General features: G+C 38.9%; 3 protein-coding genes across 3 annotated transcripts; 2 read left to right on the top strand and 1 right to left on the bottom strand.

The window, feature by feature from the left end:
- Positions 1-5,904: 5,904 nt before the first annotated feature.
- On the bottom strand, positions 5,905-6,501 carry LOC147524389 (putative WD repeat-containing protein C2A9.03). Its single transcript, XM_086563280.1, has one exon. The coding sequence runs from the start codon at positions 6,373-6,375 to the stop codon at positions 6,115-6,117; it is 261 nt and encodes an 86-aa protein (XP_086419406.1). The 5' UTR covers positions 6,376-6,501; the 3' UTR covers positions 5,905-6,114.
- A 2,175-nt stretch (positions 6,502-8,676) lies between these two features.
- Positions 8,677-9,114, top strand: LOC147524388 (uncharacterized). The gene has a single exon (XM_086574539.1). It carries the CDS (start codon positions 8,677-8,679, stop codon positions 9,112-9,114), a length of 438 nt encoding a protein of 145 aa, XP_086430665.1.
- Positions 9,115-10,397: 1,283 nt separating this feature from the next.
- On the top strand, positions 10,398-11,294 carry LOC147524387 (uncharacterized). Its single transcript, XM_086574535.1, has one exon. The coding sequence runs from the start codon at positions 10,398-10,400 to the stop codon at positions 11,292-11,294; it is 897 nt and encodes a 298-aa protein (XP_086430661.1).
- Positions 11,295-11,551: the final 257 nt, after the last annotated feature.

Genomic DNA, 11,551 nt, shown 5'->3' with positions numbered 1-11,551 from the left:
TTCGAGATGCAGAAGAGTGAGACTCTCATATTTGGCCTTTGCTGCTGATGATATCCTTCTCTTTTCTAAGGGGGATATTAACTCTATCTTGGCAGTTAAAGAGGGTCTAGTAGAATTTGGAAGGGCTACAAGCCTTAGTATTAATACTCACAAAACTACCATTCTGACCGGTGCTCTAAATCATCAAGATGCTTTATGATAAACATAAAAACTATGGTTTACTCCTACTTAACTAATTAAACTTAAATAGAAGTCAAACATTCGAATTTACTCTAAACTATCAAAGTTCTACTCTCGTGAATCATGCAATAAATGGAGTAGAGAATTCGTTCCACTCCTAGTCGTTTAGACGTTAAGATTTCCTAGTTAATGTAATTCTAACAAAATCGATGAGAGTAATGAAATGAAAATATACTAATGTGGTGATTGAATACTAATAAAAATGATGTAATTTATACTACGACAATTCAATACTAAGATGTGAATATCGAGAAAGAATTAGGGGGATTTGATTCTACCTTGAATCTAATTTAATAAACTAGCATATATTTGTTGTAATCCTAATTATTCATGACAATCTCTACCAACTAATAATTAGTATGTGAGGCAATTTAAACCCATTCTCATGGCAAATTAACTACCTTCTAGAGTGGAATAGATTATTACAACTATTTCTACACTAACACAATCAAGTTTTCATTAAAGCTTCCTCAAACCCCTCTAATGGAAGTTTAGCTTCGATTCATCAAACTATCATTAATAAATAAATAAAAAGAAGACATCTTTGAAGAAATGTAAAATTACTTTATTAATCTAATGAAAAAGAGTCTAATGATTTAAAACTATATTAAAAACTAAGTACTGACTAATTAATTAAGTCTAATCTATATTATGAATCTAATCTAGGAGTGACTAAGAGTTTGGCCTTAGTCTTCTTTATATAGAAGAGGCTAGGTATACAAATTCATGAATGGGCTTTGGAGCCAAAACTTGATTACTTCGGTCCAAAAAGGGTTTCTCTGCTACAAACTGCTGCAATAGCCTTTTTGTCAACTTTTGCTCCTCTTATTAGGTCAAGGCTTGGACCATTAAAAAGATCTTTCCGAGCCAGTCGTTTTGACATATGGTAAGACCAATTCCGAGGTCTAAGTCCAAAGATACGGCCTTTGGAAGTTATGCTAACTTTTATGCGCTATTGCTGCTCGCATTGACTTTGACTTTTCAGCTTTGACCGGGCTTTAAAAGGCTTTTTCTCCTTGAATATTGGCCTTTAATCATAGAACTTCTTAGCAACTAACCTTTGCTCCTTTATCTCCTAAAAGGGACATATTTCTTCACATATTCGACTCCAATACCTGAAATACACAAATGCACGTAAACAACACTAACTCTTATTTATTATACACATAATTGGTCTAAATGTAATGATATTAAAGGGTTAAAACTACATTTTTGGGCTCTTATTAAACTACCCCCAAACAATATTTTGCTTGTCCTCAAGCAAATATGAGAAATTAATATAAGTGACCAAAAATAGAGTTCTAACTAATCTCTTTTCGCCGAGTGCGATTGCATTGACCATATACAACAAGGCCTTAAACCACTAGGAATTCCCTAGTGGACGAGTTATAGCCTCGTGAGAGTTTTCCAGATAAGGTACTCCCAAACTTCATCTATACTACAATGACTAAGAAATAGAATTATTGTTTCCTACCTTATTATCAGATATCTACATTTCACTAGCAATGAATACAGAATAATCAAGTCGAAATCTAAGCTAATACGTGTATAATAATCAATCATATACAAATAAACATATATATAATGAACTATGCTATGAAATGCAATAACAGGTCCGTTTCTGAAACTTTGGAATAACGTCCTTAAGTAGGTCCTCACATATATGTCAAGACAAAAACCACTATGATTTTTCCACTCAAGTTTCACTCACTCCAGTGCGCAGTGGGCACACTTTACCTTACAATCTCAATGACACACAAAAAAGCCAAAGTCGATCAAACACATCTGCCACTTACTATCACACTAACCTATTCCAGTGATTTGAGGGTGCACGCGCTCTGAATATAGGCAAAACAGAGGGCGTGCGCGCTCCGAGTACCTTGAGTGCTCTGAATTGAAAAATGAAAAATAAAAGTGAGAGATGTGGTGTTAAGTTTAGAGTGAACCAAGGATTTATAGAGGATTAGTTTCTCAATCTAATTCCACAAGTTGCCCAAATTCAATACTAGCTAATCCTAGCTACACCAAATTAGCAACATGCTCCCATAATCATATTCTCACAATCTTGCAACGATAACTTCCAAAACGGAGGATAGAGTAAAAAACAATGCTGAACAATTAATGCCACCCCCAATCAAATCGGGAAGGTGGGATTCATGAAAAATAATAGCATGCCCGCTTGGATCCAAAATTTAATTAAACTTAAAATTCAACTAACAACCAAATATTCGAAAACAATTACATAATCCACAATTAACTACTTTATTAAACAACTAAAAAATAAAATTATACTAAAAACAGGGAAATTTCCTAAACACAATACAACTAAACTACTAGCCACGAGATGATGATGAGCCAGAGTCATTAGTCTTGCGTCGACGACACTTATGCCTCTCAGAGTCGTCAGAAGTAGAACTCTGATAAGGTGGCATTCGTCGTAGAACTTCTACTTGGAACTTACGCTGTCCCTCTATATATGCGTTCATGGATTCCTCACGCTCTTTATCACGCTGGACTAAGGTCTCCATGTTAGCCTGGTGCTCCCTGTTACTAGTACTGAGCTCCTCAAAATTCTGATGGATGTTAACCTGCCTAGTCCACAGATCCTCACAAATGGTATTAAGAGAACCCAGGCCACGATGAAGCAATGCCATGTGTTCTATATCAGAAGTAGCATTTTCCAAGGCATCGGCCTCAAAACATGCCGTGTCTTCCTCATCCGCCTCATCTGATTCCGTCTCAACACCCCTATTCTCAGGCAACCACCACGTCTTCTGAATACAATTCATATAAATCTTTGCATTTGCATACAACTTTAACATAATCCGCTGAGTTTTCGGAATAGCTCCAAAATGCAGCATGATCTTAGTAATCAAAACAGGGAAGGGTGCAATATATTTTCCAACACCTCTAAGCTCAGCAATCAAAAAGTCAAGGATGCAAAACTCATACCTCTTCTCTTAAAGGACCCAAAGAACGTGCAGACAAGACGAACCGATGTCACTGACTTTTGAGGTGCCAATGATGTTCTTACCAAACCACTGAGCTACAACCAGCTGGTTGGTTCTCAGAGACGACTGTCGAACACAATGTGATTTCGCATTGTACTGTCCTTCTAATACAATCTCTTTCATCAATGCCTCAATCCCACCCCACTGCGATTCTTGCATTGTGATTACGAGGTTGTGTCTTGCCTCAACGTCCAGAATCCTAGACAACATAGTTGTACACACTTCTCTCCTCGTACCATTCACCTTCACAAAAATCTTCCGATCCTTAATCTCCCTCTTCTTATAGAAATTCAACATCAAATCGGTGTGATAAAAATCATTCGTCGAATACCATAACTTCCACCACTTCCTACTAATCATCTCATCACTGTAAAATGGTCCGAAGTGAAAGCTTGTTCCAGAAGAATTTTTTGGGTTTGAGCCATTGAGGTTTGGAAGTCGAATTTGGTTTTTAATGCAATGTGGGGAACGAGTTTGAATTGAAGCTCACTCGAGAACTTGGAGTGGGTCACTAGGGTTTTTGGATATATATATATATACAACCCCACTCTTAGACGGACATCCGTAAAACGGACTTAACAAAAAAATGAAATTTCACCAAACATACTCACCCAACATACTCACGAAGTGTTTTAACATATTTCTCTCTTTATATCAATTAACAGAAAAAAAAAATCTTTATATCATATCTTCAAACATAACATTCTCTCCTGGTCTTCTCTTTCTCTCTCATGCGAGATAAAATTTCAGTTTGACTGTTTGAGTAGCAGAGAGAGATAAAAGTGATTGTTTAGTGACAAAAAATTTTCCTTTCCAGCAACAATTTTGATATGTGGAGGTTTGATTGAGTAATCTACTGTTGGGTCATTGGAATTGGGCATCAAAGGTGTTAATTTATTGTAGTTTGGGTACTTGAAGTTCACCATTTGAAATGCTATTTGATGGGTGCAGTGGCAGTTAGTTCATGGGGTTCAAAATATGGATAAGGTGAGTGCTGGTACACTTTGGGTAGTTGTTCACCTTATTTGTTTGACGAAATGCTCCATAAATGGAAACAACAAATGATGGTAAAGACATTTAATGATCTGTTTTTGACTTCCACTGGAATTTCTACTAGGTAGTAGTATTGGTAATGGAAATTGTACTTTAGTAGCAATTTTTAAATTGATGGTGAATTGGTGCCTTTGAATGGAATTGGTTATGGTGCAACATTGTATTTTAGGAATTATATAATAATCAATAACATAAGAAATATCATTATGTGCATTCCTTGCTTCATTAGATCATCTTAAATTATTGTTTAATGTCTACGACAAGCTTATGGGGATCGATTTTACGATTCAAAAGGTTTGAACTCGGGCATTTCGGCGAGGGACACACAGGGACATGGTACGCATACTGCGTCGACAGTAGTTGGAAACCAAGTTACTAATGTGAGCTTCTTCGGATTGGCTCAAGGCAATGCAAGAGGGGCGCCCTTGGCAAGGATTGCGTTTACAAAGTCTGTTGGGAAGAAGGATGTGATGCACAAGATATTTTGTCTGCTTTTGATGATGCTATTAGTGATGGTGTGGACATACTTTCAGTCTCATTAGGCGGAGAGAAGTCAGATGACTATTCGATTGATCCAATCGCCATCTTTGCATTCCATGCCATGCAGAATGGGATCCTCACCTCACTGTCTGCTGGAAATAATGGTCCTGAACCAGGTTCAGTTTCGAGCATTGCTCCTTGATCCTAAGTGTTGCGCGATGAAAGCAACACCGATCGAAAAATCATAGACAAAGTTATCCTCGGTGACAACACCACTTTAGTGGTGAGAATGACTTGTTGCATTTAAGTACACGTAGTTCTGGTTTTTTCAATTGTTACTATATTGTTTGGTCATTTGTTTTTTTGTTTGGTTAGGCTGGGAGAATGGAAAACCGAAGTTGGCAGTGGCAGTGGGTGGCAGTGGCAGTGGCATGGTAGTGGCAATGGTAATGACATGGTAGTAGCAAGTTGAGTATTCTGGATGCTCAACTTGAATGGGGGAAGTGTTAAGTTGGTATCGTTGGTAGTATTTGGAAGTTGGAAGTATTGGTAACATTTGGATTTCCATTGGTCCGTCCATAGAGAATAAGGCATTGTAAATTTCTTCAGTAGACATGTCTTCAATAATATATTTTCAGTTTTAGTAATGATTGGATGAATATGATGTTGGTACGTTCTCATCTAAGTAAGGATTTGAAGTAGTAAAAAGTTTTTTTTAAAAAGTCAATAATATGATTTCCTATATCTTCTCAAGAGTGAAGCCAGTTATCATTTTCACCTGTTAAAAAGTTGTTTTTGTATAATAATCAAATTGTCAGAAAATTTATGACTTGTTATTATTTTTAGCTAATAATCAAGTGTGTAGCAAAAATCGCACCGGCAACACAAAGACTACTTGCAAAGACAATTTGAAGCCCAGCTTGTACTAACTGCTAGAATAATGTTGAAGTATATATATCAAATTCAGAATGGATATGATGCATTTGCAGCACTTGATTCCTATTCAGTACTTAACTAAATGTGGATTAAAGAGAATAGTCAAAAGAAAGGCTTGGTGAATTCCGAAACAAGAAAGAGTACTTAACCAAATGTGGATTCCTACTCTCACACTGAAAGCAGCCACTTTCAACAATATATAGTACACCTTTCCACTACAAAACTTTAACATTCCCCATAAACTATATATACACAAAACTATCTTCACTTTTGGCTACCCAAACAACACTCCTACAAGAATCTAATTTACAATTGCACACATATTAATCGAACTTCCCTTGAGAACTACTATTCTGTATTCAAAATTTTCTAAATAAACCTTCAGCAACCCAATTCAGATGATAGTGTATAGATATTGATTGCTACGTTTCCTGTTATACTCCAAAAGGCTTCCATAGCTACGATCAGCCACTGCCACAAAGAGATCCTCGGTATCTGGGCTAAAGGATATTCTTGCAATCTCACCGAAAAGATCAATCTCTTGCTCTCTGTTGTACTCAGATTGTGTATCATAGATGTGAACAAAATTTGCTGGCTCAGACATTGCCATGAATTGGCCATCTGAGCTGAACTTGATTGCTCTTATTGCTCCCATCCTACCCTTGAGCACAACCAGTGACTGAGAAGGATTCCTCGAGTCCCAGAGTCTGCATGTGTTGTCCTGGTTACCAGTAGCTAGGATCCTGCCATCTGGGTGCGAAGTCGAGGCGAAAGAATACTCCAAATGTCCTCTAAGACTTCCAACCACCTACAACGAAATCAATATCAGCCTTCTCGGATATAACCAAGTTACCACCATAAATACTAATTTAGATTATACTACCTGATTATGCAAGTATTGCACTTCCTTTTCCCGACTGAGCATCAACAATAAGGTAATTCACATTGTCACCGAGAACAGCAAGTAGCTTTCCGTCAGGGCTAACAGAAGTGTTCTACAACAGACAACAAAGAGTTAGCATAATATTCCAAATATGACAGCAAGTTGCTTGCCACAAATTGTGTTAAAGTGGTTGATGCTGCAGTGTACTCACATTCACGGACCAGGGGAAGGTGAACCGACCAAGGCAAGCAAAATTTTTCGATGTCAAAGACCCTCACCGCATCATTGTTTGCCATCATCACCTCTTGTAGTGCCGCTGCAGGAAAACAAGTTAGATAATGGCAGGGGGCTTTGTAAGTTCAATTTTGCATTTCTTGCATGCAAGAGGAACTTAAAGAGAAAGGATAGAGGAGAGGTGGTGAACATGTTTTACTTAGCGGCTTGGTACAGTCCACAACATTGGTGATAACATTCTCACCATCGGTAATTTTTGTACAAAAGCCAACCCCTGCGATTCGATCTTGGCAAAGATAATAAATCACCAAAGAGAAAAATGTAAGCTTGATTCAAATGCTTAAGTTATAATTCTCAAAATTAATGCCCACGTCATCTGGATCCTTGAATTCTGAAAATTCTACTACCTTACAAATAAGTTCCCCGTGGAAACCACCAGCCACCATTAGATTATCCTTAACAACCATGGTGCTAATTTGTACTCTTGAAAGTGATTGTGTAAAGGATCCAGCACGTTTCTGTTGAAGTAACATTAACCAAATCACTTTATGGATCTGTCTTAATAGAAATGAAGATTCCAGTGTAAAATGATCCTAGACACCATGGCAGGCATAATCGGTCCGGCTGCATTGAGTACTTCTTTACCACTTCGTAGCAGAGATGACCAATGCATGACAAAGTAGTTCTCTATCAGGTATGCATCATGCTTTGATGTTGCCCACAATAGATTCCTTAGCTACACAAGAACAAGGATCATTGACAGACATATCGTGTACATTTCATTACATAATTAAATTAACTGGTAGGAAAAACCCATATACAACATAGTAGACCATTACTCTAATTGTTCCCTACTTTTGTAAGTATTATGATCCAACCAGATATTAAAAGTTCTAGAGACTTCAATATACAGTTAGGTAAATGCAACTAATGCGGTTATATGAGAAATTTAAATCAATTATGTGCAGTCTTCATAGTGGTCTACAACTGCAACCAATTTTTTATGACTCTGTTTAAAATACTAAACGTTAAAGACATTATATACACACAAAAATCTAAATAAGTTATGCGCTTGTGCGCCAATTGCTCAATATGTAATCACCATCCAAACCATACACTATTAGAGTACCAGTAAGTTCTATCTTTTTCGTCTGTCCACTATCACTAAGTTCTAATAATAAAGTTCGTTTTGGCGATAACGTAAGACAGGTAGTGAGATAACGTAATGGGGATAGCTCTAGGTAGTGAGACAGGTAGTGAGATAATGTAAGTAGCTCCCTGATCCGGTACCTTGTTTCTTACCAAGTTTAGTAAACAAAACCCTTCTCCAAGTTTTCTTATCTTGTTCTAGCGCCTTTTTTTTCCACTTTTGGTAAAATCCTCTACTGTCTACAGTGAGAGTTCAACGGTGGAAGAACTTTTCTTTCTCTTCCTTTCTTTCAGCTACTGGTAAAATCCTCCTCTGGATACAGAGAGAGTTCGTAGTTTGACAAAACAAGTTTCCCTTTTGGAATCGGTTAACTTTGAGTTCGATGGCTTCGGTTCCAGTTGGATTCAATAGTGCCCGACATCAAGTAAGGTTCACAAGGTCTTCAGAGGTGGATGGAGCGGAAACATCTAGACAGGGAGAGCTCAGAAACAATCTTGCATCCACCAGAGATTCGTATGCTAATATAGCTCGAGGTAGGATGAAGCAAATAGTGAACATCTCTAATCTCCCACATCCAACATGCAAAGGAGATAAGCCGGCAATTAAAATCTCTCAAACTGCGGTGGAAAAAGGCATAGAAGCTTGTAAGTTTGCTTTTAATCACTAGGCTGGATGCTAAATCCCTGAACATGGACACCATCAGATCGGCAGTTAGCGCTGCGTGGGGATTGTCTGCAACATTCAAGCTTTCACCCCTGGGGAAAGGATATGTTTTGTTCAGATTCTCTAATGAGGAAGACTATAATCGTATTTTCTTTGGTGGTCCTTGGTATTTGCAGGGCCAATTGGTTAGATTCACTAAATGGACACCAAACTTTAATATCGATACCCATAGACAAACATCTGCGTATGTGTGGGTTAAGTTCCCAGGTCTGCCTTTTGAGTATTGGGAAGTAAAAATACTCATGAGTATGGGACGAGGTCTTGGCTGCCCGATTCGTGTTGATCTGAACTTGCTGGAAAGAATGAATGGATATTATGCCAGCGTCCTGGTTGATATAGACTTAGCCTCTCCAATCCCGGATCAAATATTTGTGGAAGTGCCTGAACTAGGGATTGAGTTCTAGCAGAGAATCCAATTTGGATCGATCCCTAAGTTTTGTAACAACTGCAAGTGTGTGGGGCACCTAGTCGCTGAATGTAGGAAGACAGCAAAGGAAAAAGACTCAATGCCGCAATCTACCACAGAGAATGCAAACAAGGAACAAGAAGGAGGCAATGAACCAGAAGAACAGGAACCTCAGCTGGATAGGAATAGAATGTCCAGGAGCCAGAAAAGGAGACTAAAAAGAAGCAAGAGAGCACAGGAGTGGAGGCCAAGAATGACAGCAGCCACTAGTAACTAGATACCTAAAACAAGCCTTATGCAACCACAGGAGGTGGAAACTCAGGAAGAGCAAGTGGAGGCTGGTCAGAATCCTCTAGAGAGTGATGATATTCTGGGGAATGACAACATGGATTCCTCGATGATTGTGTACACTGGACAACAGGAAGAAAGCAGGGATAGGGAAGCCCAAAGACAGGAAGCAAATCATGACGAACCTTGTTATTCGGTCATGGAATTAGAAGAGAGTCATATGTATAACCTGGAAGCAAGTAGATACCATCTCTTGACAGATATACAGGACTCTGAGGAATCAGAAATCTCGGAAGTGGAGACTGAGCATTTCCACGATCGTGTTCAGGTAGATAATAGGACAGATGCTGAAATTGTTACACCGACTGTTGAAATACCAACTGGGGTTACAACTAGATCTAGGAAACAAGGTGGAAAGAGCAGAACTGATGTCGGTAAGCAGAAGGAATCGAATTCAAGAAGTAACAATAGTGGCAAGAAGAGTAGGGGCAGACCTAAAGGCTCCAAGAACCGGAATCATAGATGATGACACCTATGTGCTTCTGGAACGTTAGAGGTGCAAATGATGTTGCGAAAGCGAGAGAAATAAACAAGGTCAGAGTAGAGAAGAAACTTAGCGTTTTTTGCTTGCTAGAAACCAAAGTCCGGCAAGACAGATATGATTTCATCAGAAACACATGCTACCCTTTATGGGAACACACGAATAACTACAGTAAGGATCCTTCTGGCCGCATTTGGATTTGCTCGGATCTGTACTTGATGGAAATCAATAAGATAGCAGAATCTGATCAGTACATCCACTGTAAGGGGAGATACAAACCCAATAATGAAGAGTTCCTTTTAACTGCAGTGTATGCCAGAAACACCAAAAATCTCAGGTAGCTTTTATGGAGAGATTTAATTGCCATAAAGAGTCCACTGAACTTGCCTTGGTGCACAACAGGAGATTTCAACAACATCACCAAAGCGGAGGAACGAAAGGGTGGGAGACCAATGCACCCAAGAGAAGCGGAGGAATTTGTGGACTGTCTGCTCAAAGCAGAACTAGTTGACCTAAGATTCGGTGGCTTCTTCTACACATGGCACAACAAGGTGAAGGGCAAAGGCAGAATCATGAGAAAAATTGACCGATGTATGGTTAACATTCTCTGGGTAAATGGGTTTCCCAATTCCAAAGTAGAATTTCTGCCTCACGGTGTTTCTGACCACTCGCCTATTCTTCTATCTTGGGATGACGCAGAGAGGAAGGCGACGCCTTTTAGATTCAAGAACTCTTGGCTTGAACAGCCGCAGTTTCACTCCATGCTGAAAGAAGTGTGGCAGAATCCTTTTTTCTCCAACCCTATGTATGTTCTAATGCAAAAACTTAAGCTCCTGAAGGAGAGGATAAAGCCGTGGGCTAGGAATAACTTCTCAAACATCCATGGAAGAGTTCAGCAGGCCAGAGAGGACCTATATGACATCCAGAGACAGCTCCAATCAAAGCCATGGGACCCTTATCTGGGACAGAAGGAACATGTAGCATTGCAGAGGTATGGAGAATTGGCAGGTATTGAAATCTCTGAGATCAAAAGCAAGCAAGATAGTGAATGGATGTTAGAAGGAGATAAATGCACAGCTTTCTTCTTTAAATCCTTAGAAGAAAAGAAGGCCAGAGCAGGGATATGGTCTTTCCAGAATGCCCAAGGGAATGCTATCACGGGACATGCAGAGGTGACCAAAACCATCATCGATTACTACACTTCTATTCTGGGCACTGAGGCACCGGAGATAAGCGGAGAGAACTTCTTCAATCAGTTGCAAGTCCGAAATACCATCTCTGAACATATGAAGACTATCCTGGAAGAGGAGGTTACAAAATTTGAAGTAAAAAGGCACTCTTTGAGATGAAGGAAAATACAGCTCCAGGGCCAGATGGGTTCACCCCCACTTTCTTTAAGAAGTGCTGGAATGTTGTTGGGCATGATTTCTCTCTAGCTATCCTTAATGCCTTTCAAAAGCGTATATTTCCTAGAGGAATAAACGCCACTTTCTTATGTCTTATTCCTAAAGTCAATAACCCCAATTCAGTTGAAGATTTTAGGCCTATAGCCTTGTGTAATACCGTGTATAAATGTATTTCTAAGGTTATTGCAAATAGGATTAAA

The sequence above is a fragment of the Coptis chinensis genome, chromosome 1 (genome assembly GCF_015680905.1).
Source record: "Coptis chinensis isolate HL-2020 chromosome 1, ASM1568090v1, whole genome shotgun sequence".
NCBI classification, from domain to species: domain Eukaryota; kingdom Viridiplantae; phylum Streptophyta; class Magnoliopsida; order Ranunculales; family Ranunculaceae; genus Coptis; species Coptis chinensis.
Note: the sequence above shows the minus strand (reverse complement) of the source record. Positions and strands in the feature narration are given on the sequence as shown.